At 40.9% G+C, this 27443-nt stretch overlaps 1 protein-coding gene across 3 annotated transcripts; it reads right to left on the bottom strand.

The window, feature by feature from the left end:
• Positions 1 to 856: 856 nt before the first annotated feature.
• Positions 857 to 23719, bottom strand: PANK3 (pantothenate kinase 3). 3 transcript variants are annotated; one of them, XM_068205606.1, is made up of 7 exons: positions 23321 to 23719; positions 14270 to 14622; positions 13177 to 13430; positions 12893 to 13069; positions 10825 to 10948; positions 8479 to 8604; positions 857 to 7177 (listed from the first exon to the last, which is right to left on the bottom strand). In XM_068205606.1, the coding sequence occupies exons 1-7, from the start codon at positions 23358 to 23360 to the stop codon at positions 7127 to 7129; spliced, it is 1125 nt and encodes a 374-aa protein (XP_068061707.1). In that variant the 5' UTR covers positions 23361 to 23719; the 3' UTR covers positions 857 to 7126. The 3 variants fall into 3 exon arrangements, with proteins under 3 accessions (XP_068061707.1, XP_068061708.1, XP_068061709.1); XM_068205607.1 differs by having other exon boundaries at positions 23425 to 23719; XM_068205608.1 differs by lacking the exon at positions 23321 to 23719 and adding an exon at positions 23288 to 23306.
• Between the last annotated feature and the right edge of the window lie 3724 nt (positions 23720 to 27443).

Below are 27443 nucleotides of genomic sequence, written 5' to 3'. Positions count from 1 at the left end.
AAAAAAAAAATATCACCAGCTAAGAAGCAAATGAAGCTTCAAGTTAATCCTGGACCTCAGCTTGCACACGGGCTGCACCAGAAGCAGTTAAGGACCCCAGCTGAAATGCAAACCAGCTTCCACAAAAGGCTACTGCAATCTGAACAAATCAGAACTCCCTCAACTTGTAAAGAATTTGTGTTCCCCTAAAAGCATCATGTGGTGCAGACCTCATTGGAGATACAACACAGAAGGGAATTTTCATTTCTGGCAGTTTAAAGCAAAGCTTTGTGGGTTGGATGGCTAAAATGTTTGCAGAGAACCTTGAAGGACCATCTCTGACACAGCAAGCTTGTCACAAGCTGCACTGCCAGGATGCTGCTGTGGCACACGCTTCCCTGCTCTCACCTTCTGCCCTGTGGGATCCAGTTAGGACAACCTCAGGATGACAAAATTTGGCATTTCAAAACATAAGCCAAGGGCAATTCCAAGAGAGGAGTAGTTTATACAGTGGTCTGCACTTTGCATATGAAGTGTTTTATTCAGTAAAACGTGACACTGAGCTCCCCATCCATGTGCAGGGAGCAGCAGGTGCTCCCAGGGGATTTGGAGGGGGAAAGCTTACAATGCTTCCAGAACACTTCACTCTTCAACCCTGCAAACCAGTGTTTCTGAAAACAGCACCTGAAACCAAGAGCTGTGAATTATCAGCTTATTAGAGGAAGAAAAGAGCACAAAACCACAGCAGTCACATTGCCTTAGTTAAAGATGTTCTGCAACAACCTCCAGAATCAAATGTTGCAGAAATTTATGATGCCAAAGGAAAGGCACACACCCAGAAATCCCTCCCATAAAACCCACAAATGCAGGCCAACAATGAACAATCTCAAATTATTTATTAGGAAAAGACAAAGTACTGTTTCAACATTCGTACAGAACAAATGGCAATAAAACCAGGAAAATAAACTGTAAAAAGTAGGCCCATGACAGAGGAGTTGGCTTATGACAAAGCAAATGAAATCCAAACTTCACTCATGCAAACAAGCAGTAAAGAATTATTTACAGTTTTGATGGGATGAATTACAGCATTGTCCATATTTGGGCCCAAATCAAATTACTCAGTGACATATTAAAGGGATCTAATCTGTACATTCAATAATGAGAATCTATAAAAAGAAAAATAATTTAAACAATTTACAAGAGCTGTATTACAGATGGCATAAAGGCATCATTTACAAGAGCTGTTTAACAGGTGACACAAAGGTATTCATGGTATAATTTATGATGAAGAATTTGTAGCACATATTTTTACATCACATCTTCAGTGTCTGAACAATAAACAAGAAAGCAGAGACATACCATGAGTGCAATGTAATAGAATAAGGCAACTTAACCAAATGGCTCTTCAGAGAACTTCCATCATACCAGGGTTTACAAGTTACAGATTTGCCTCTCTGCTTTGCTAACTAAAACAAATACTTGAAGACAGCATCTGGTGATTACGAGGCCTGCATACGATGAGACAGTAAATGGAAAATTAAATGTTTGTTTGTTAAAATGCCAAAACCCAAGAATGTAAAAGTGCAGGTTATCTAAAGTCCTCTATACCCTAACACAAACACATTAATTTTCATGTTCTAGGTGTAATTTAATGTCTCAAAATACTAATTCACTAGTCTTTCATAATGCACAATCTCAAAACTAATATACCTCCTCCCAAAGCTTGTATTTACAATTTCTTAAACTGATTCCAGAAATGTGAATTGTGAAATGTCAGCAATTTATAGCAAAGATTAGCAACCAGCACACTATATTCCAGTTCATTTTATCGGCGACACTAATTAGCACATTTAGATTTTAAAATTACTTTAAATGGGTATTTCTGACTTTTCAACAGCTTTCCTAAACACTTTCACTAGTGGCTGACATTCTTGGAAGTTTTAGCAGAGAACAAATGTCAATTGTGTTCTACTTGACACAATCTGTGCAAACAGCTACAGTAACAAAACAAGATGAAGGGTAACATGGAAATCCAGCTATGAAAACCCATCTGTCTCCTAATGTGCCACGGGCCTCACACAAAGCAGCACAGAAAGCCACACCTGCCAATGACTTGCCACATTAACACACACAGTCCACAGAGTCAAAAAAAACCCAAAAGGAAAACTCAAAATAAGGCCAAAAAGTATTGGCAAATGATAAAATTTAAGTCTGTCAAAAGGACCAGGCCATAAATATTTTATTTACAATTTCTATTTAGAATCTTTATTTTCAACAAATGATTTAGCACCAGCAGGAATATGCAGAGTAGCATTACTGTGTACCCCAGGCAGAAGAGCTTGAGGCCAAATCTTGCTCATTAGTTTAAAAGAATGATTTACTGAAGTAACTACAGAGTGAGCAGGATCTGACACTCAGTTATGCAAACTGAGATTGCTCAAACATATTCCATTAGCACATTAATAATTACAGACATTACAGCATCATCTGAGATGTTTTCCAAAGTGTTTTTAAGAATACTTAATATGCTTTCCATGGGTGATGTAAATGAAACCAATAAAACAGGCTTATTTGCAGACTTTTGTTAACTTAGAGAATTACTGATTTTACCACAGTTGACAAAATACTGGTGATGTACTTTGGAATACATCAGTAAAACTTTAAGCAGGAATTATCCTTCTACACTGTGAAAACACATTTTTTTAACTTCCCACGGTCCTGTCTGAGGACTAAATTCTCCCATTTTATTCACAGTGATTGTGAAACCCACCAGCTCTGGCTGTGCATTAACAGGAAGTGAAAAAATTACCACACCCAAACAGAAACTGTGTCCCCAGCTCTGCACTGGGACCTACAGGCCTTGCTGAAACACTTCCAACCTGACCCACAGATGTTTGTTCACTTTCTAACCTCAGAAAAGCTCTGTTACCTATTACATGGTTTTTAAGCCTACATAAAAAGATGTAGATAAGAAAACAAGAAGTGACAAGGGAAAGAATTAGTCTTGTTATAACTAGAACCGACCAGAACTAGCTCAACAGAACCACACTGACCTGCACCTCTGCTCTGAAGTCACTGCTTCCTCAGGATTACGGTGGTATGCAGAATATCCACAAAGTGATATTTAAAAACAGGTTGACTGCCAATTTATTCATTAATGAAAATTATTGACTCAATGTGAAAGACACCATCTAGTCTTTATCTAGCAGAGATCTACTCTAGATAAAAGACCCTTTAATGAGCTTAAAACCCCATTGCTATTTTGAAATACTTAGAAATGAGAAGTTATTTCAACAGCTCTGGAAGCAGGTGTTTCCTGAAAACCTGTATTGGGTAGAGACAAAGAGTATTACAGCCCTTAAAGGCACCTTGCTGCTATTAACCAACTCAAGTGCAAGCAGGAATGTCACAGTACCACTGAAGGGGCAGATAATCCATCAGGAGAAGCCAGAGCTTTTGAATATACAACTGAGGTGAAGCGGGACAATGTGGTTGGTCTCTCTTCTTTCCACCCTGTAACTCAATTATGAGCACCTGTTGGTAGAATCACACAGGTGCTTGAGGGAGTTAAACATCTTCAAAAGGCAGGGCAGACACCTGAACACACTTTGGAAATCTTGAGCAAACTAAGACACAGGGTGCATCACTGTAGCTTCTCTCTGAACTCCTAAATATATCCAGACTTTACTAAAATAATGAAAAAATGTTTGTATTTAAACCTCTGCTCAGTTCAGTAAAGAATACTGAGGATGTTTTAATTCCAGCCTGTTAAATATTCAAGATGTATTGTTCAAACTGCAATAACCCAAGTAGACTTAGAAAGGTCAAAGTGGTTATGTTTAATAGCTTGGAATACCTTCACCTAAGATTGAACTTCTCTACCCAGAAATGAACAGTACTTACCTCATTATAAACTTGCATGATTTTTAGGGAGATAATGATACAATAAAACTGTGCATAATACTTGAAAGGGCCAAGCTGGAGGGGAAAGACCAAGAAATGCAAAATCCTTACCCTAAGACTAAGGGCTACAGGGATAGGAAGCCTGAAACCTGATGATTATTTCCTGGTATCTCTTGCTACACTTGATTAAAGGAATCATCTCTATGGCCAATAAAATTACCTGCCATTTTCTGGTAAATATATTGGTTAGGAAACCTCACGGATAAAGTCCCAGTACCAAAAAATTGGCATTATATGAAAAAATTAAAAGGCACTCGCATGGCTGACTGAGCTGCAAATGATTACACATTCAAAATGGGTCTTACATTTTACTTTCAAGAACTATCACACAACTTTCCTCTAGAAAGTCGTTCCACTTGAGAAGACAACAGAAATCCTGAGAAAACCCCAAATTTTCTCTACTGTACTACATCACACTAAATTTAAATTCACCCTAAATTTAAATTCACCCTAAAGCTGCTTCAGCCAAATAGCTCTGAGAAAAAGAAATGGCAAGGGTGAAAGTAAAAACAGAATATATCAGGAAAAAGCAACTTACTTCAGTGACTCATATAAAAGAAATAAGCATTTTCAACCTGTTTACAAGAGAATTTAGAAGAAAAGACATTAAGGCTTATCTTGCAACTGTTTGTGATGCCTATCATTTCTCCTGGTGGTAGAGTCAATCTTTGGAGACTCTAGTAATGAGCTGTAAGCTGACAGAAAATGAGATGAAACCCAAAGATGTGGCTTAAACACAGGACCCCTGGGCTTTACAGTAGGGCTTTACAACTGCTGTGGTTGCTCTTGTAATGAAGTAACAATTGTGCTGATAAAATTAGCAACAGAAAACCAATTTTTTAGAAGCTCAAGGGAAATAAAACAGAGGTAGGGCATACTTTTTGATTCTCACAGTAGTTTCTATACAGTACAGCTATTCAAGAATTACTCCATTTGCTTATTTTGTAATTCTGTACAGTTTACTTAAAAAAATGTATGTTAGGTCACATCCACTTCAACTGGTTTCATGAACTATGGGTAGTAGGTAATTATCTTCTATATGTGCTTTTGGTAAAATATGTAAGTAGCTTTAACTACTGCTTCAAGAGGACTCTGAGTATCACAAATGAAGTGAAGTAGCAATAAACATGGACTAAAGGAACTGTTTCTAATGGAGCTGTAGTATGTCTCCTAAAGCACCCTTTCCAAGTAAAATATGCAGTTAGTTTGCAAAATTTTCAGCAGGCTGCCAGAACATTCAGAAAATTAAGTTTTTTACACAGTTTTATAATCAAATAACGATTATTTCTGATAGTCAATCCTAACTCAAAAGGAACAGTTTACAGCATTTATAAAGACATTCTAGAAAAACTGTATTCACTTATTTTCTGAAGTGCTCTGATTTAGCATTAGATCAGCTGAACTGTGAGTGTAATTTTTAGTTGTTTATATCTATAGTGAAACATCAAAGCAAGCACAATGGAAATGTAGTACAAGTACCAGGAAAAGCAACAATAAATGGAACTGCATTTGTGATTAGCATTGTATTTAATGAGTTGCCTACTCTAAGGTACTGTACTCTTAAAGGACCACAGAAAATTTTAAAAGCAAAAAGCCATCATGTTAGTTTGGGGCTTTGAATTTTGAGAAAGAGAAGACTGAAAATAGCACAGGGGTTTCTAACACAAGGGGGATGTATCTGTAAATACAACACAGCCATGCTGTGGAACACTTGAGCAGTAAGTTTTAATAACCTTAAACCCCAAGATAGGAACGTGTTTGAGTCTGGCTGCTCCTCATGCACTTACAGGAAATAAATTTAACAGGAAAATATCACAAAATTGGGCAGCTTCAGTCCACAAAAAGTCATATAGCTACTGACTGTATAATAGTCCTGTAATTTTAAGATCTCATACGCTGGCTTCAGGACTAAAGTTCTTGTAATAATTGCAACTGTAAATTTTAAAAGTCTACACAAAACCCCAAAAATCAGTTCCAGAGTATGGATTTTATCCCAAGGCCACAATTTGATGAATGGTTCCATATTGCAAGTGCATTAAATATTGGTCCATTTGCTGCTGCAATACAAACTCTGATGTTGTCCTCAACTTCCAAAAACAAACTTCCAAATCCAAAAGTAACCTTTCAACTTCAACATCTGCTTGAATTTTGATCAACCTTTACAAAATCAAAGGGAAATCACAATTTCAAATCAGTAGGATGGGGCAAAAATTTTTCCAAACCTCTACAGAAATAAGCCAAAGCATCAGAATTATGAGGTCCCATAATTAGTGTATTTTATAAGGATTTCTTCAATTCTCTCAGGCTTTATGGTACCTTTACAAATGACGATTCATGATGGCAGAACTTATGAATAAAAAAAAAAAAAAAAAAGGTAATCCAGTAGGCATTTTGGAAGTCATGCCCTCAAAAAATAAAAAAATTAAAAAAATCTTCCCCCCAAAACCTGCCTTCATTAATCACTGAACTCTTTTTCAAATCCAATCAAAGACAGAGGAATCTTCCCAAAATACCAGCTGAATCTTCCAATAAACTAAGGTGAGTATCTTCATGAAACCTTCAAAATAGCAACTGCTTAATCTGCTGCTTTGGCTGATTCTTTGTGTTTATATTCTTCCCACTGGAAATTAAAGCATTGATATTATTTCCATTACACATAAAAATTAAATACTGTGTTTACTGTGGGAAACGATTGTTTACAGTTTCCTCATCTTGTCAATAGTACCTTGCTGTTTTTTGTTTTCTGTAAGTACATGTAAAATTTGTGCTCATAATAACTAATGAAAAATTATATTTCAGTCATCAATTCTATATATAAACTGATGAGCCTAAAGCCTTGGGAATAAACCTGCAATATTTGCAACCTGAGCAATTAAGGGTTTGGCATTCCTTCTTCTGGAATCTCCGGGAAGTTGTTTTCAGAGGCTGTATTGCATATTAGAAGTTCACTACTGGCTACATGTACCAAAGAACATAAATAATAGCCACAAACAGTTCACTTGCCAATGCCCAGCAGAGTGAAACCCCATTCCTTACAACAGCAATACTCAGTAGCTTAATCACTTCTTAAAAAGAGTTACAGAAAATCAGCTATTTTCTTCTCCCCTCCCCAGATTTAATTCCCATCGACATAAACAAGTGTCATTCAGGTGGAAAATAGTTCAGTGTAGTGACATCTGGCATTTCAACTGAAATTTGGGAGCCCAAGCAGAGCACCAACAGCTCCAAAGTATCCCTGTTAAAAAAGAAAATCAAGTTTAAGTAGGGTATTAAATTTTGCAGTAATCACATTTTAGTGACAACAATTATCTGACAGATCAGTGCTACAGAAACAACACTATACACTTTTAAGATATAATATTTTACAGTAATTAGTTAAGGCTTTGTGAAACAAACATTTTATCCTTCTTATTTAGCTTGACTCTAGGAGGTTTCTTGCCAAGCCTCACCATACACTGCAGGACCTCTAAGACAGGTTTCAGTGACTCCTAAAGCATGGAAATCAGGTTTGATTTTTCTTCCCAGAGAAGCTGCATCTTTTGCTTGCTAAAAAATCTTCAATACCCATAGCAACATTATTCCTAAAGTAAAAGTGAAAAATTCCTTGAACTATCCACACATCACACTTTTGGACTGTCTAGCTGCATGCAAAGAACCACGTTCTCCTGTTGAATTATTTTCCCCTGTGGAGTGAAATCTTCCCTCTCCCTCTAACCAAGAGGTATTCAAGTGTTTAGAATATACACTTGAGCAAATGTAAGAGTTTAAAATTTACCCAAGGAAAATCTGAAGAGGGCAGAACTAACAAGGAACCATTCCATTGTTACTGTGGCCATCAGGTCAGACTGTCAGTCTTGGGAAAAGCAGTAAGTGAAGAGTTGTGAAAATCAACTGAAGGGAATAGATGGAATGCTGTAATATTTTCAGACCCAGAAGCTGAGGACAAAAATTCCCAACCCACTGCCCAGAAGCTACAAGTGAGCAACTGTTGCACCTGTAATTAATACTGATTGCTTGTATTTTAACCAACACTGATCCAGATGGCAGAAGCTGCCCAAAAGCAGGTTATCCCCACGGCATAAAATCACCGCAACAGCTCTGAGGGGTCTGTTGTGGAATGAAAACAGGCCTTGTCAAAGCAGTCTCGACTTTCAAGACATTGCTCAAGCTCAGCTGAGAACAATGGAAGTGTTTCAAAGGGCCAAGCTTTACATTTCTGCACTCTTTGAAACACAGTACTTACTGTTGTTTCCACCCAAACCCAAGGAAAACTGCTGACCCTTAGCACGGAGTTTAACATTTTCTTGTCCCTCTCCAGAGATCCCCAGCATGAACTGAGATCCCCCAAAGTGACTGAAGTACTTCCCTGGCAGAAAAGTGTTCCCAGAGAACCAATTCAGCAAGACAAACCTCCTCTTACTTCTAATATTTACTGAGCACTTGGTGCCTCAGGATATCACACATGAGAGCTGCTCAATAGAGGCATTTCTGATTTATGGTGAAACAGTACACACAGATAAATGAGCCACAGCATACCTCATGTTCTAGGAACAAGGCCTTCAGCTGACCTTTTGACCAGTAATCCAGTGCATATGCAAGAAGCTTCATTGACAAAGTATTCACACGCAAGAAGTTGCCAACAAACACAACTCTGTTTATTTTCTAAAAGAAAAAAAAAAAAAAAAAAGAAAAACAGCAAAGGATTAAGTCTTTTCACTGTTTAACACAGCTTTGAAAAATTAAGCAATGAAAGAGAAGACTGTCTCGAGCAAGGAAAAAACCACAAAAAAACCAAACAACTCACAATTAAAACACGGTTCCAAAATTTAAAACACAGCATACTTGGGGAAAAGGAAAAATGGTGCAACCCTCAAGAAGTAAAGGACAAGTAGCATTTGTGTTTCAAATTAAATGAGCATTTTCAACAATTATACCAAAGAAAGAACCCAGCTAAGAAAGAAATTAAATGAAAGCTGCTTCTGTTTTGTGGAGAAGACTCAATGCCTTCATAGCCCTGTACAATGCTGCTTGATCCACATGCAACAAGGCAGCACTGTAAAGAAGCCGAAGGCAGTAAGACATGACAGATGTTCCTTTCATCTTCAGCCCTCAGTATACCTCAGCCTCACACCAGACTAAGAGTACTTGAATACTACAAGTGAGCTGTGAATTTTAATCAAGTCCAATGTAAAAAAGTGAAAATCACTTAATATTCCCCATTAACTGAAGTAAATCCAGCACTAAGCGAAAGCATTAAACAACCCGAGAGGAAGAAGCAAAGAAAATGCAATTGTGTTAGTCCTAAGCAGAGCTTTAAAAAGCACTTAACTGCATTAAATATATGATCACTTCCAAGTTATTACAATAACTAATAAGACCTGTAGTCAAATGTCTAATATGCAACTGTTTTTTAACCACCTTGATTAGTCCCCAGTGAAGACAAACTAGACACATAGTTAAGACACAAAGATGTAATTCTGCTCTACTGCAGGAAGTCAAAATAATTACATTTATTTCATCTTTAGACATTAGTTCAAGGTTCTACTCTGTGTATCCCTATTAGCTATTTCTTATGGTTTGTAGTTCTGTGACATAGCTGGAATTAGACCAAAAACTCCTTGGAATAAAGGTAGTTTGTGCAGTTTACAAGTGCTGATTTGTCCTCATTTACTCCCACCCTTAAATATAAATTGCATAATCTGCCTAAGACATGTAGAATGTACTTTCGACTTCACCTTCATTTTAACTCTTATGTTATTAAGCTTTGCCATAAAGCAAAAAGCCAAAATTAACACTCACAAAATTACCTTCCTTCTCCAAGACACACATGAGAGAAAGATAATGAAACTGAGGGAGAAATTACAATATTAAAACCAGAAAATATAAGTAATCTGGCTCCTAAGCAAACGGAGGAGTACTGCAGCTAACAGGGCTGTTGGTACTTCTGGGACAATCACATGCAAAGATTTTAAGTAGAACTCTAAATTCAGTTACCCATAGTCTTCTCCAAGAAAGCTGTTACTAAACCTCATTTTACCCCAAGTTTGTTGATAATGAAGGAAGAGATCCCTGCTGCTCAGACACTCATGTCTTCTATGCTTAAATTCAGTATTCTTCCACAGCTTCTTGGCTGTCCACACTAATACTGAACACATACTGGTTCTTTTTTGAACTTTGAGAAACAGGAGATGGCAGGAAACCTCTTTATCAACCAGCAAGATGAGAAGTGTCAAAGCAATTTTAAAGTCTCAAGAGCTAGAAAAAATTAACAATAATGTTTATCTAGAAACAAGGCTTTGATCAGAGGATAATTTCAGCTTGGAGGAACTGCTGGAGGCCATCATTATGCACTGCTTAAAGCAGGACTTTTAGCAGCTGAAATGCTGCAGTTGCTCAAGTCCCATATTTTGAAACCTCCAAGCACAGAGTCCACAGTTTGTCTAGAGTCCATGTCTCAGGGCTGGATGCATTCCCTAGGTGACCCTGCCTTGGCAGGGGAGCTGGACTACATAACCTCCAGGAGACCTTTGCAACCCTAACTGTTCTGTGGTTAAAGTACTAGGAATTGCTTCAGAATATTGTGACTGTCTCTGGAGAAGCTGGAACAAGGCTATCTTTGCCAAAGGGAAGGGTACTTGATGAGGAGCTCTGTTAAAGAATGGAGCCTGAAGCCTGCAGGTAAGCACAGGACATTGTGATGAAGGACTTGAAGTCCCCTTGCTAAAACAGGGTGACTGTAGGCCCAACTCAAAGCTCCATGAATTTCCTCAATTCATTTGAGGATGTATTAAAAGGTTTAAACTTATACACCATTTTAGCACTCATTTCATGTGAAGACAAACAATAAAGCTGTAGACAGATCATTTCCTTGTCAGGCTTTACCTCATTTACTGCACACATCCGGGCAATAGAGCCAATGTTATTGGTGATGGTGACCAATATGGCTCTAGCAAGATCTTCTTTACTGACAGACTCCCTCTTCTCTTTGTAGATCATATTCCCAAAACTAGAACAGGAGAAATGGCTATGAGTTACAAAGTGATTCATGGGCATTTGAAATAATTTCAGAATGGACTTTTTTATGCTGTAACAAAACCTACGTCTCATGTTTCCTCTTTGAGGAACTTGCTTTTTAAGTCTATATTAAATACAGCAATTTGACACTACACCTGTATTTATTCCTTCACAGGAAACAGTCAATTGTGTTACAATAACAGCCCCCCCCCCAGCAAATTATTTTTGTTCAGATTGTTGACTTCCACGAAGAACCACCTACAGTAAAACAGTTTTATTCTTCACAGAAGACTACTCTGCAAATCTAGTCACTGTAAATTAAGTCACTGCTTGATTGGTAAATCCTCCACATCTCATGCTTGCTTCCTCACAAATACCTATCCATTCTTCTATTCTCAAAGTAGAAGAAAACCATGAATTGAACGATTTTATGATGGAACACAACCCTCTGAAACAAAATGAACAGTGACAGAATGCAATTTAAGTTGCACAAATGAAGAGCTCTGGATCAGAAGGGCACTTCCCTTATCATGCACAGCACAAAAGAAAAGACAAGAATCCACAGTTATGTGTGATATTTTACCATCAAGGACTCTGTGCCAGATCTGTTTGGAGAGCAAGAATCCTGATTATTCTAAAACTCAAAAGGCCATTAAAGCTCTTAAGGATCTTAAAAAGCAAATGAGAACAGAAAGTACCAACATAAAGCAAGTTAAAATGTTATTGACAGAAGTGTAAAGTTCACACATATTAAAACCTCTCAGAACATGGGCTCTCAAGAGGCTTGGACTCAGGTGGCTGGAGAGGGAGAACAATTAATTTGCCATAAATTATGACTCCCTATGGAATAACAGCAAAGATTTAATGAACACTCTTACGTACATAATAGGTTTGCTTGCAGAGTTTATTTTTCTTATTTTTTGTAAGGGTAGGAAGCTGTAATATCATCAATAATATTCCCCAATGGAAATAATGCGTGCAGCTGTGACAAAAGTCCTCTGTTGATGACAATGACATTCTTATAGTGCAAACTGTTTGTGTTCAACAGCCCTCATCAGTGAGAAAAGTAGTTAAAACATTACATTAGGTGTCTGTAGTGACAACCACGTATCCAAAAAAAAAAAAAAAAAATTAGGAATTGCTCCACTGTAAGAGCAACACAAAAGCCATCTCCTACTCACCACCTTGCCTCCAGACAATGGCTCTGCTAAAAGACTCTAGGCAATCAAAAAGAAATTGGTACTTTTTTCCCTCTCTTGTACTGGTTTTGACTGGGACTAAGTTAATTTACTTCCTAGTAGCTGTGTGCTGGTTTTAGCTGGGATGGTTAATTCTCTTCATTGTAGCTGCTGTGGAGCTGTGTTTTGCATTTGTGCTGGGAACTGTTGATAACACAGGGATGTTTTTGTTATTGCTGAGCAGTCAAGGCCTTTTCTGCTCCTCACTGCAACCCCACCAGTGAGCACAATGGGGGTGCACAAGGGGTTGGGAGGAGACCATTCTGTTCTGTTCCATTTCTGTCCTGTTAAACACTCTTTATCTCAACTCACCCATTTTATTTTTTGCCTCCCAGTTCTCTCCCCCATCTCACTGGAGGGAGTGTCTGAGTGGCTGTGTGCTGTTTAAATGCCTGCTGGGTTACAGCATACCACCTCTGCACTCTGTTCCTGCTGCTCCTGCAATCACCTCATGTTCCCTCTGACTCAAACAAAGCTGTGCATGAAATACCTCAGGAGGTTTCTTCAATATTGACCTAGCAGGCACCTGCACTTGCACATGGCTTTAAACCAGCAGGAAAGCCGAGGATACATACCTTTAGGATAAAAATGTAACTTGACTACAGTAAAACCTTGCTAAAAAGCAGTTCTCTCTGCATGAATAGTTTGTTTTTGAAGCTCCACAAACCAACAAAAGAGCCCAAGAGACTCCTGCTTACCTGGATGCTACAGCCCATCCTGGTAAACCAAATCTTTCATAGTCTCCACCATAAATATCCCGAACCAGCTTGTCAGCATGTGTGCTGTCTCCTTTGGATGCCATTTCCAGAGCTTCTTCAAAACTTTCACAGCCTGTCAGCAAACTGCATAACCCAAGAAAGGTCCCTCCACCTAGACTAAGGACAGAGAAAACCAGTTGCTTTCAAGCAGCATTTCCTCACATGGAAGATCCTTGTGTTATTGCCCCATGGAGTAATAACCCCAACGAAGATTTGTAAATTACCTTGTTCCAGTTACTCTTTTATAGTTGTCTTTGGAATGGACTGATAAAATACTGACTCCTGAACCAATGTTAACAACCAGCAATGGGTATGGATCATCCAGGTTAAAAGGCATCTTTTGGCATCTCTCGGGATCTGAGGCATTTTCAAAGTAATAGCACTCTGCCTGGCCATTGAAGCTGACAGAGTCTATGTACAATAAGCCTTTGACAAGGCAGTCAAGCTCATCCAGTTTGTGCAGCTGGAGGTTTCCAATCTGTGTTAAGAAAGAAAAAAAGACTGTGGCAACATGTTCTAACATTGCACAATTGTGCTACAAATTTATGACTATATTTGTAGTCAGTAGTAGTGTATTTGTAGGCCAACTTTAAGAAATTCTCTCACATGACTACTTCAGGAATTTCAATGCCACTATAAAGCCAACAAAGAATTCAGACCTAAATTCTGAATACATAGACTTAAACTAGCAAGTTAACCCGAGTGTAAATCCAGATCTCAGACCTGAATCAAGAAGAGAGACCTGCTATAAGTATCTCCTTCGCTAAGCTCAAATATCACTTTTGAGATACTAAGACATTACTCCATTGAAAAATTAACAACATTTTTCATCAATTTAAATCAATAAAAAGGTCATCAAATATCCTAGAGGCCCCACTGTGTGTCATCTTGGTGGAACTGATATCTGAAGATCTGTTCAAGGTTTGTTGATTCCTCCCCCATCTTACAAGTCAAAACAGTAATTTCTAAGATATCAGCATATAAAAAACTCAATGGTATCGTACTAACTAGCCTTGCAACTTCATTAACTCTCCAAGGATCACAGGAAAACCACAGGTCAGAAATTCTGCAGGGCTTAAGGCGCTCTACAGCTCATAGCTCTGCACGTGATATTTAAGCTGCTGTTCTCTCATAAAGCAAAAAGACAATTAACTGGTGCTGTGGATTCCAGGAAAGCTGTAACTCTTCACCATACTTAATACAATTAGTACTAAAAAATATTAGAGCTCTCCAGTTTTTCAAAACACAAGTTATTTTAACCATCAGCAGCAATGCTTTTAGCATCAGCTTCAGGCAGAGGCAAGCCAGGCTACCTACTGTGCGAAAGTCTTCCTCGAACTTGTAGGCGCCACCGCCGGTGGCACAGAGCACCGTGTGTAGTGTTGAGAAGTTTTTATTTCTTCCCATTTGGATAAAGGTAGGCAAATCATGAGTTGGGAACCGAATAAAGTGCAAGTTTCCTCTTCGAGCAAAAATCGTTAAGTCTTTCAGCTCCAGGTGGACGTCCCGAATGCCAGTGGATCCGTAGGCGACGTTGGAAGTCAGGTATTTGCGGATGCTCTTCAGGCTTTCCACTTCCTCCTGCTCCTCCTCTGCAGTGATGTCAATAGGTTCAAAATAGGCAAGTTTGACCAACGTTCCCCCAATGTCCATGCCAAACCATGGGAAAGCTGGGTAGATACAAGAATGAGCCATTAGGTTTGTTGAAGACGAAAAAGCACACATGGAGATAAGACTGACCCGGGCTGTACTTTTCAACAAGGCAGACATTAACAACAAACCTCACAGGAAAAAAGAACTAGTGCTCGTTTCAATTACCTGATCTTAAATTCTCTCTGGCCTCATGTAAAAATGGAAAAATCTGCAACTCTACACATTTAAATGCTGTAAGGTGCTCAAAAAGCTCAACTAAAACTTCCCAAACTATACCCTATCTTTCAGACCAACTCCTAAACAAAATTCAACAACTTTTTTTTATTGAGAACAAAGGATTAAAATAACCTTGACTTCTAAAATAACAGCTCTGACGTAGTTCAGCACAAAGACTGCAGTGCACACTTAAAGAAAACAGGTTACACATTACAGCTGACAACAGGGGCAGCCCAGGTGCTCCTCCTCTAACAGTGCCTCACGTAATGTGGCTGTTGAGAGGAAAGCTTTAATTTACTTGCATGCACTTTAAAAATCGACACAGTGAAGATGCCAAATTTCTATCTCTTGAAGTTAAAGGGATAAAAAAATGTCCTACTGAAAAGTGCAAACAAAGAGAAAATTAATATTACGGAATTTAGGTTCCATTTTTTGGTTTCTTTTCTTTTTTTGGTATCTTGGCTAGGAAGGGGGAATTTCTGTACTACAAAATAACAGCATTAAACCACAAGTGATTTGCCTTTGTCTCTTATGTGGGTTGACTGCAGTTCCTAAAACAGATTTTGCCTCTGACATGCAGGACCAAAATTTGAATATGCCTGTATCAATAAATATTCCTAACAAAGTGCAGTGAAACAGGTATTTAGAAATCCTACAGCAAAAACAACATCTTCAACTGAGAGCTTTCCCACTGTCATTTCCCAGAAGCAGTTTAAAAAAGATCCTGGATATCCAGCTGGGAAGCTCATATTCTATTTCCTAGATGACACTACAACTTGCTTGGTTTTGCCTCCTCTTTTTCTTTTTTAGTGTTCCAATTTATCTCATCAGATGTAATTTATAGCTTACAGAAGCATAAAACTCAGGAACAAAACCAGAAAGATGTTAATATGCTTATCATGAGCAAGATGCAATTACACTGTATTTACATTACCAGTGGGATCTATGCTTGAGAAGAATGACCTACCAAAATATTGTAATGCATTTAGGCAAGGCTGGCTGTGTGTGAATTCATTTATTGAGTGCTAAAGTTAAGAAGAAAAGAAATTTCAATGATGCCTCAACTTTCAGAAATGGGCATCAAGAGAATATTGTCAGATACTAACAAAAAAAATTTAGTTGGTTGAAAAACCAACTTTGAAAAACTAAATTCAAATACAAAGGTAAATTCTGTGAGTAAAATCTAGCTTGAAGTGGAAATGAAGAAGTTCTATAAACCCAGTATCTCTTCCATAAAACTGAGGGTTAAGCATAAGACTAAGCATAAAGACACACGTGAATTGAGTTTGTGACTGCACACCAGCCTTCTTCACCCTGAGACTCTGGACACAAGAAAATTTCTCATCTTACTGTTTGACCACAATTAGCTGAGGATTTATTAAGTGACCTCACCAAGTTTCAACCTCTTGCCATGAATGGTGTCACAAGAACAAAACTGAAGAAGGGCAGTTGATTCACCCAGCAGACCTGAACATGCCTGTAGGAGTCAACCCAACCCATGCAGAATTTAACTAGGACAACGCAACCCAAGCACTACCTGGATTCTTCCTGTTCAGCAGGCCTAGTGAATAACTGGGATCTTGTCCTCCAGAACAGGAAAGAGGGGGGAACAGCTGAAAGTTCATGTGATGAGTTTAAGGATGATTTGGAGCAAGTCATGCCTGTTTGTCAGAAGATCCACTCCATCCCTTGTTAAATGATCCAAAAAGCTTTTGCAAATACAGCATTAGTCACGCCTCTGTAAGTCTTAAGGTTTCTGGATCTGGTACACCACATAAAAACAAGAACAGCTGAACTGTACATTAATTCCATAATTTAAATGAGAACATACTTTATGCTGAAAAATGGGATCATGCTGTACAAGATCAGTTTTCTGGGTTAACTGAGTGATCTTAACAGCCATTTACAGACTTTGAAACTGAAGAAATAGGCCAGTTTTCACCTGTGACAAACCCCAGGAAGTTTTACATTTTTCTAATGAAAATTTGTCATGATTTGGCTGGCAAGTACATTGCTCAAGTTTCATTTGCAAGGTGGAGGAGTTCTGACAAGCAACTGGGCCCACGTACTGTTAACTTACTCCTTATACCAGCAAGAAGGTGTTACACAAGGATTCTTGTGCATGCAAGCCACTCTTAATTGATTGATACAGATTTTATTACAGGTGCAGCCAGGAAAATGAAAGCCATTTTGTTTTCCAAACACAGAAGGGGATCTACATACACACAAATGGCAAGGGCACAAGCAATTGGGATTGCAAGGATACAAGATTTATCCATACCTGAGCTGTCTTTAAATAATAGAAATACACTGATTCTACCAAATTTGAATGTAACCGTACATGGACACAACATGGAAATCTCATGCAACTTCCTCTTACTGCTGCAGGTTTGCTTAGGGTAGATCTTGGCTCAGGACCCATCATATCTGGATGCAGGGATACATAAATGACTCTACAAAAGGTATTTTTATACTTATATTTGTGGGTCATGCTTCTCTGAGAGATTTAGGAACAGAATGCCAGCAGCAAAACTCTTAGAAAAAAATAGCCTCAGACATCAGCTTGATCCTTTCAGCAGTCACATTTACAGAAGCATGTCTGGATGAGGCCAATGCCAATTACACAACCTTTTTTTCAAGTTTACAGGTCTGCAGATACTAGGTTTGAAGACTTGCACAACTGTAACCATCCTTCCAGAGCTTCAATCCATAAGGAGAGTCAATTCCTCTGCACTAAAACTGGACTTTTTTCTACAGCTCTGTGGGGATTAGATAATTAAAAGATTTTTTCAGCTCTTCCTCTTGATTGTTATTCCCAGTAATATTCTACAAAAAGTGACACACAGCTCAGAGATATTCCTTGCTGAGAATTTAACTGCTATTCACCGAACAAATCCAGGGCCCAACTTTTCAAAGTTCAACTCCTCTCTGCAGTGGTCAGCAACAATTTGAAAAAAGGAAAAGTAAGAATCCAGCTTTTTATTTAACAAGCCCAACTGCCTTGCATAAACCACATAAAACTCTTTCAAAAACACACATTCTGCTTTTAGGAAGTCAGGCCAGGCTCTACTTAAGTATACACAAAATATAAATCTTTACTATCCAAGAAGAGACAGATACTTGAAGTAGAATACTAACTGGGAAGTCAAAACCCATATGGTGTTTAATGTGATACTTCACACCAAATTTAACTATCTTCAGGACACCAAGTGTAGTACCATCACATACAATCTCCTTAATTACAAATCCAGAGTTTTTTTCACTCCCCAGCTCTGCCAGGAGCCACTGTGGTCTCTACCTAGACACAGCAACCAGAAGCCCTTACAATAAAGCAACAGATTGCTCAGTACATGCTGTGAAGACAGCTCTGAGGGGCAACCTCCTCAGAATTAAAAAAAAAACCAAAAAACACAACATGATCTTTAAAAGGATTCCCTAGAGCTGCTTCCTGCAATTAGAAAAGTACTTCCCGCAAGGGAAGAGTGCTGTGGTCATGTAATGATGGAGCAGTTCTGCTGAGTAAGAAAACCCATGCTGGTGTGGCTGTTGCTTGTTATTTAAACCTTAATCATCTTTAGAGATACAGAGAAGCCTCATTCTCTTGTGTCTGCACTTCTCAAGTTCATGCCGTACAATCACTGGCAGCAGTCTTAATGTTACTTATATCTTATCATATAAGGTCTTTATATGCCAAATGAAATAATTACAGTACATGTCTTGTTTGTGCCAATGCAAGCACAAAGGCTGAAGTGTTTTCCTTTCCCATGGGTTCTTCAGGGGTCCTTTGAAGCTTTCCACCCAGGCCATACACTTGTTTTCTGATTTTGTATACCCGTTCTGGATCCAAAGCTGCAGGAAGTACACACTCAAAGACTTAACTACTCCCCCCTTATTCAGTCAAGCCTAAGATTCCTCAATTTAATGTTCTATTTGTATTTTGCTTTTAAAAACTGAGAAACAGATTCCTGTTAACCTCTTTCCTATGAATGTAATGACATACTTGAAACACAAACACCTTTGAAATTCTTCATTTTCCCTGTAAGATAAAGTAACACTCTGGGTCAATCCTGTATAAATTAAAAGAACCAATCTTCAAAGAAGAGTAGCTAACTCCTAATTCAAGCTGGGAGCTTGGCACCATGGGGAAAAAAATAAATTCACAGCTGTCAGTGACAGCAAAGAACAGCCTACCACATTTTGTGTCATCTCTGTAAGAAAGCTTATGCATTATTAAGAAATAAGACAGTTGCACTCCGAGTACAAACACGGCTTGGGGAACAACTGCCAAAGGGTGCCAAAGTTCATGATGCTATACCACCTTAAAATACAACAAAGGAAAATGATTGTGAAATCCAGAAAAACTTAAACTTACTTCTGCCAGCACTGCAACAGTTCTTTATGAAAGTAAGCAGTATTATCAGTTCTGATGCCCAAAACGTACCTCATTCAGCTCAGTACATGGCCTTTGGTATCAAAACTAACCTTGATCCCATTCTTATCTGAATACTGACAAGGCAAGCAACTATTTAAAAGTTATACTGAACTAATACACAGTGTTTATAAACACATCAACTAAATGCATTTTGCAGTTTCTCCAAATGCATCTTCTTCTGTGCATGTGCATCCATTCTTATACTTCCAGCACTTCCCTAAAACATCAGCACGCAGCAAAATACAACCTGATGGCAAATTTTAACAGCTAAATCAGCTGGGGGGGCTAAGGCAGCTAATGTGAGCCATGGGACAAGTTAAGAGAAAACACAGCGAAGCTTGCTGACCTGCTAAATTAAATGGGATCAACCTGAGGGCTGGGTAGCAAAATACCTTTGCTGTGCTCATGAACACCAATCTACATGGCCTATGAGCCTCTACAGAGCAAAACTGTACTTAAGTGTCCATAGTCCTTGAGACACTGGAGACTTTCTCTCCTTAACAAGTTGTGTAACAGGTTTGTGGTTCTAATATCCCAAGTCCAGCTGAAAATACATTTGGGCTGGACAAAATTAAAATGCAAATTAAATGTATCTGACACACCCTGGCACATCCTCCCATTTTCCTTGTGGGAAAACTCCATCACGCTCTGTAAACTCCCACTCAGCCACCTCTAATCGTGCTCCAGAACAGCCCCTTTCACAGTGGGAGGACAGGTGGTAATGGGCAATTACAGAAACTGCTCTTCATGGGCTTTACCACTTCTACAAATGGGCACCACATAAAGCTTAATAAAAGACAAAATATCACTGCTTTCAGCTTCTCCCTCCTTGCTCATTCTGGTAATTTTGTTGACATTTCAGCAGCGGTGTCTTTGGGGATAGGTGTTATTATGGTGAGATACAGAATGCAGAGGCATAATTTAACACTCAAAGATGCACTGTAACACTTTTAGTATACACTGTTCTTGGCAGTATTAATCCATTATTAGAAATACATTTTTCAACTGCAATCAAGTGAGAGCCTGTAACATCTGCTATGGGCTAATAGTCAGCTTTCAAGGACTAATAAGAAAATGCTAGGATACCAAAAAAACTATGAAACAAATTCCATGGGAAAAAAAATCCATCTATTTATACAGGATTCTCCATCAATCCAAATGGATTTTTCATCAATTTTACTACACTAATCCTCCATGTGTCCAAAATGATCACATGCCTCAATAGAACCACATCAGAGAAAATAAATTTGAAATTTTCATCTTTCCTTTATACTGATGCAGGATTTTGCAAATCTCTGCAATGTACTTTCAAATATTAGTGTGTCTCAATTCACCTCAAGGGAAATGCAAGCACTTGTTCTCAAACAATTTTCAATAAACAATCAAAAGGAACAAACTGCAAAAAGTAACATACACAGTGTCTCTGCCTTTCCTTCAGCACTTACACTCCAGAGCCAAGAGGAAGGGCTCCAGCTCCCCTGGAGAGCCCAGCATGCTGGCACAGCGCTCTCACCTTCCCCAGCCAACATGCACAGCTCTCTCTGAATGAGCCCCTGCTCTCTTCCCTTTGGGCAGATCCCACACAGCAGAATTCCGCAACACTTGCTGCTCTCACATTTATCATCTCAACCCACAAATAACCTTTGGAAATTTCCTTGAAAATTGCCAGCCGTTCTTCCCCATGGGCATTTCCTCAGAAGAGCTATCACGCAACTGCTACTTGGAAGGTTCCTCTGGAGGTCATCTGGTATGACCTCTCTTACACCAGCAGGAAAACTGCCAACACCAGATGAGGTCAGCTACAGCTTTGTCCAGTCATCACTCTGAGGCCTCAGAAGTTTTTCAAGAATCCTCCTAGAATGGAGACTCCACAACCTCTCCAGCTTCCACTGCTACAGTGACTTAGTACAAGGTTTTCCTGATGTGAATTTCTCATATCTTCCTTTAAAATGCTTGACTCCTATCAGCACCTGCAGATGAGATTTAAACGGCCCTTTACTAGCCTCTTTCAAGACAGCCAATCTCAGAAGCTGAGTTCCATAAATTCTGCTGTGTTTCTCACAGTTTTTACTCCATCAAATTAGTGACAGCACTAGTCAGGCGAAGATCTGGAAGGGAGGACCACACAAGCATGTCTAGGCAGTGTACCCAGATCAGGAGCTCTGAACTCGTTTGGTGTTTCCATTTTACCCTCACCTCTCTCATGGCAGCCACTGCAATCAGGCCTTCCTTCCTGATGCTAAACATCACAGACAAAAGTTCAGGTAGACTAAAGCAATCTGCTCAATTCTACTCTGCAGGTTCTTAAGCAACAATTATCCATTTTTCCCCAGGACCACATCTGGCTCCATCACAGATGATTAGGTACTCACTTGGTCTTAGGAATGTACACTCAGCAATTGTGTTGAAAAGCGTCTACAAGTATCTTAGCCAAATTATTTATAAACAGTCTAAAAGTGGTATTGCGAGCCCAACTCAGCTTTCACATCCATGTGAGCATTTAAGCCAAACTGACAGCACTATCTTGGTACCAGAGACCCTGAACACCAATTTCCATCTTCAGGGCTTCTGTGGACCTGGTCCTCTTCAAACTTTCAGCTGCTCTCTGAGTGTGATTAACCATGAGGAGAAATCTGCAGACTGAGACTAAAGTTCACTGCCTAAGAAACTCTGTGCTATTATCTTTTAAAAAGCCACCAGCTCCAAAGTGTGTTCAAGAGTCAAGAAGAAACAAAAAACTTAGTTTGACACTGTATCCTGCCCCTCCTGCTTATGCAGTTCCAACTGTTTCTAATTCCTGTCATGAAACCAACATCAAAGTTCAAATTCAAGAACTGGAAGAGTGTAACTACAACTGCAGCATATTTGAGCAGTTAAAACTTCTTGGTAACATTTGTACTGTTATTTAACCATGAGGCTTAAATCCACCGCTACAGAAAACAAAGGCTTTGAGGTCCAGCAGAGACAGTCCTGAAATTATCAGGATTCTACAGCAGAAACAGATGTAGTCTCCCCATTCCGATTATCAAACCACTATAACCTTTTACAGCCAGCTACTGCTGTCTTGATCAGATTTCTTAATATTATACCAGGGGAAAAGAATGTTGCCTGAACTTTAGTCTTTATAAACATCATTACAGTCAATTCAGCAATTTCCATGCACTGGCACTAACAAGAGGTGATGGTTAGTTGTGTGCTACAAGATACATATTAAGGGTTTCCCCACTAGACCACAGGAAACAGCTTACTTTCAAAGCCTTTATAGCTATTTCTAGAGCTATGCTAATACTTCCTGTGTTAAATATGTGTTTGGTGATTTTCTCCTTCTTGGGCTGCTCAAAAAATTAATTTAAAACACCAACTTCCAATACCCTGTCTTAGTTGCATGCTGTTCATTAGCCAGTCACACTGTATGAACCACACAAGGCCTAGAAATTTAGGACTAGCCATCTTTTCTACACAGTAACTCATCCTGAAAGTAAGTCCTCAAGTATGATGGCAAAGAAGAAGATGCTAAACTCAGTGGAGCAAAACCTGCATCCCTTTCAGCTAAGGCACACCTGTAAGAGCTTGACAGGTGTGTTGCCTGGCACAGCTGTGCATCTGTTACACCCAGAGCACATCAACTGTATATAGAGTAACCAGACACAACCCAAACCTCTCTTTCCAAGAAGTACCTGTAACCTTAAGACGTTTTGTATATATTCACCTGAGTCCGAATCACGTTTGCACTCTCCAAAACAAACATGGCACTCCATAATAACACATAGCAAGAAATATTATTACAGTTGTGATTATTAAAGGGGTGCATTCAGCGCATTTTAATGAAAAAGTTATAGCCAAATATTAGTAAATATTCTAAAAATAATTAGAAGTTGATTAGCCCTTAAAAAACAAAACTGTAGGAACTGCAGCCACCTGCGCAGATGTTCAGCACAGCGGTTAAGTGGTTCATCAAACACAGCGCCCATCCCCAAGAAACTGATTATATCACTTTCTATTCTAGTCCTTCCGACGCCAGCACCGAGGATCACCTGAACCCCGACACCTCCCTCAGAGGGACGCACAGGAGCGAGACGCGTCTCTGCGGGCATCTCTCGGATCCATGGATGGGCACCGCCCGCCGCGCAGCCCCGCGCCCCCCGCGCCGCCTGCCCCGGCCCGGCCTTACACGGCTTCTTGGCATCCTTGATCTTCATGGCGCTGCGGCGGCGGCCCGGCTCGCTGCCGGCCGGGGCGGGTCTCCTGCCGCTCGCCTGATGGGGCGGGCAGCGGCGGCTCCGCGGGGCCGGGCCTCGCTCTCCTGATGCTCCTCGCCCGCCGGGCGCCCGCCTCCGGGGGAGCGGCGCTGGCCGCGCCCGCCGCTACGCCCGCGGCCCGGGCAGGGGCCGCTCCAGCGGCGGCATCGGCGCTCGGGCTGGGGAGGGGAGACGGGGCGGGGCGGCCGCGCTCGGCTCGCGAGGCACCGAGCGGCAGCCGCGGGCAGGGGAGCGCGGGGAGGCTCCGCTCGGCCGCTCCGTGCAGGAGCGCGGCCCCGGCGCTGCCCCGCGGAGCCCCGGCGGACGCGGACGCGGGCCGGGCCGGCACAAGATGGCGGCGGCGCCGGAGCCGCGGCCGCGCACACAAAGGGGCCGGGGCGGCTCCGCGCCCGCCCCGCCGCTGCCGCAGCGCTGCCCCCGCCCGCGCGGGGCGCGCCGGGAGCCGCAGTCCGGCCGCGCCTACAGCTCCCGGCGGGCCCCGCGCCGCACCGCACCGCACGGCCCGCCGCCGGGCCCGGGCCGCGGGGCACGGACAGGGGCACGGGCAGGGACAGGGGATCAGGAGCAGGGGCACGGGCAGGGGTAGCGGCACAGGCCCCGCGGCACAGGCCCCGCGGCACAGGCCCCGCGCCGCTGTGACGCCCTCACTTGCAGCCGGTGTCGCGCCCCGGGGTTCGCGCCCTGCGCGGCTGCGAGAGCCGCACCCGAATGCTGTGTGTCGCTCAGTAAGACGGGCACTGGGCGTTTGCTTTCATTTCCCCTCGCTGGGACTGAAGTGCTCTCACAGTTAGGCACCGGAGCAGTTTGGGAAATGGCATCCTTCCTGTGCCTGGACTCCAGTGATGGCACCAGTAACTTTATTTCCCTGGAAGCTCTTCCTCACCTGGTGCAACAGGCTGATGTTTAGTCACACAATCAGTTGGAAAACACCTCTGAGATCCTTGAGTCCAGCCTAGGACCAAACACCATGTCACCTAAACCGGAGCACTGAGTGCCACTCCAGTCTTCCCTTAAAGACCCCCAGGGACAGTGACTCCACGACCACCTTGGACAGCACATTCCAATATCTAATCCCCCTTTCTGTGAAGAAATTCCTCCTGATGTCCAACCTCCCCTGGCCCACCCTGGGGCCGTTCCCTCTCCTCCTGTCCCTGTTCCCTGGAGCACAGCCCGACCCCCGGCTGTCCCCTCCTGTCAGGAGCTGTGCAGAGCCACAAGGTCCCCCCTGAGCCTCCTTTTCTCCAGGCTGAGCCCCTTCCCGGCTTTCTCAGCCCCTCCTGGTGCTCCAGACCCATCCCCAGCTCCACTCCCTTCTCTAAACTCGCTCCAGCCCCTCAAGGTCCTTTCTGAGCCGAGGGGCCCAGAGCTGGACACAGCCTTGAGGTGCCCCAGCCCAGTGCCCAGCACAGGGACAGTCACTGCCTGGTCCTGCCGGTCACACTGCTCCTGGCACAGGCCAGCATGTCACTGGGCACTGCCAGTGGCAGGACATGCTGAGGGCTCCCACCGACTGCTCACGACCCTGGGCTTTCCAGCAAGAATTCATAATGGGTTTTTCCCACTTTCTCCCTCTCCTTTGTGATAAAGTGCTAGGTAATTATAGATCAGTTACTGTGACCTAGGATGAACCTAAAAGCTCTGGTCTGGGAGGAGGATTTGGGCATAATCTCTGTCTTGGAAGCTGAAGATTCTTTGTGTCTGGAGTTTAGCCTTGGCAAAAGTCTCTTTTGAAATAACTGTTCACAAACCAAGGAAAGACAAAATGTCTCCTGGGCACGAGGTTTACTCACAGACCTGTTGTGTAAGGACAGGAGCCTCGTCTTTTCACCCTCCATTCCCCCACTGCTCCTAAACATGTAAAACCTAAAATATATTTATTGTTCATTTTAATTCAGAATCTTACATTAAAAAGCCAAAATTCTCACGTGGATACCCTTTCCCATTTATCACGTTTTCTTTCTGAAATATCTGTATTTGGAAAACTTACCCTGAAGTCTTCTGAGTGTTCATTTCTCATCCTTTAAAGGAAATTCAGAGTGTATTAGCAAGGCTGCAGAACTTCTCTCTTTCTGTAAGCTACGTGTAATTGTGGAAATTCCCGGGTGTTACTCTTAAAGTGAGGAAATTCTGGTGTGGTTTTGTGGTTTTTCACTGCAATGTAGTTTACTATTGAAACATTAAACACAAGCATTTACATACATGTTAAGGAATACAAGAATTTAGCTGCTACCTGGAAGTTAACTTGTTCAAAAATATACACAGTGATTGAAAAAGAGTCTTTAATTTCCTGCCTGTCACCAGACTGTGCAGTGTGGAATGTTTGGTGTAAAATGAGCTATCCGGTGTCTTGCAGACATCTCTGGTGGGGTTGGGGAAAACAGATCTGCAGGGAGTTTTTTTATTACCTTAATTCTGAGGCCTTATTTTCCCAGCACTGACACTCTGACTGTTTCCTACACACCTTCTAACTCTAGAGGAAATGAAATACCATCCCTGGGAAGTGCTGGAAATAAATATATACATGCAGAAAAATAAGAAAAAAATGTAGTGTACAGCCTGACAGCTGTCTGATTCCCGCTGTCTTGAAACAGGAGAGAAATTCTGACCCAGCCTTTCACTGAGGAAATGATAACTCTCCCTTTCCAGCAATGCAGATTCATTGACTGCTTTCCCAGCCTCAGACTCTGTCAGGGACAAAAATGAATATTTTGTGCTTGGGTTTTAGGAGCAAGTTCTGAATTTTTATGCACTGGATGCCCACTTTAGCTATTGTGTCAAGCAAACCCTCTTAACTCATCTCCCCATGTGAAAGATTTGAATAGATAAAGGCTCTATGATTATGAATGAGCTAAGGGCTGTTCAGTTAAAAACAAGATCAGCAAATCGGAAGTTTTGGTTTCTTCACAATAAGCTGCAGTGTTTTTTCTGAATGTTACAGCTAAGACAGAAATTGTGAAATAAAACCCCAAAAAATGAAACTGAGATCAATGCTCAGCTATCTTTAGTCCATCTCAGAGCTGAGGTTTAGATCAAACTGGAAGTTTAACACAGGCCTGTGAGAGGCTCAGAACATTAATTAATTTTCAGAGCAATTGGTTTTTAAGTTATGAGCCCTTTTAGATTGGAGTTAATTGTATGTCAGTTAACACATCGCTTGGAAAAGCTCCTAAGTAAGAATAAATAAATCTGAAGGTGAATATATGATCAGCTATATAAATACAAATGTGTGTATATATAAAAAAAAATTATATATGCACACACTTAAACAACTACTGTCCTAAAGTACTATGCAGTATGTTTGGGTAATTAAACCAGATGAGAGGATTCTATATGAATGATATACCTGAAGGAAAGGACTTTAAAAAATCAGTTATTACTGGGGTGAAATGAAAATTGTTTCATTGCTACATAAGAATCTCATTTATTATTGGTATGACCAACTTAGTCTGTGTCTTGGTGCCGTAAATCATACTTTGGTGTTTATCTCAACATAATAAATAAGAAAAATATTAAAACACCCCATCCCCCAACAGTTCAATGAGTGCTTTACCTGGAGAAACTAGGGCAGGTTAAGAGATGCAAAATATGCTGGTGTATAATTAAGGAAGTGTAAGCTGCTGTATAAGAACTGCCTGTTGTGCCTGCTCTTATCACATGCTAGGTGAGAGCCTGATATTATCTCGTGTGCTGCAAAGTCCCCACCTAAATTACATTGTGGTATTTGGTTCCTGTAACCTTGCTCTGCAAGAAGTGTCAAAGGCAGGGCTGAGGCTTTTGCCTGTCGAGGTTTAGCCCCAGTCAGCAGTCAAACCCCTCACAGCCACTTCCTCACTCCCCTGCCAGTGGGATTGGGAAGAGAACTGGAAGGGTAAAAGTGAGAGAACTCTTGGAATGAGTTTAATTGGGAAAGTAAAAGGTGTGCATGCAAGAA

Source organism: Anomalospiza imberbis, chromosome 15, assembly GCF_031753505.1.
Source record: "Anomalospiza imberbis isolate Cuckoo-Finch-1a 21T00152 chromosome 15, ASM3175350v1, whole genome shotgun sequence".
NCBI classification, from domain to species: domain Eukaryota; kingdom Metazoa; phylum Chordata; class Aves; order Passeriformes; family Viduidae; genus Anomalospiza; species Anomalospiza imberbis.
The sequence above is the reverse complement of the archived record's forward strand: the minus strand, read 5'-3'. Positions and strand labels throughout refer to the sequence as shown.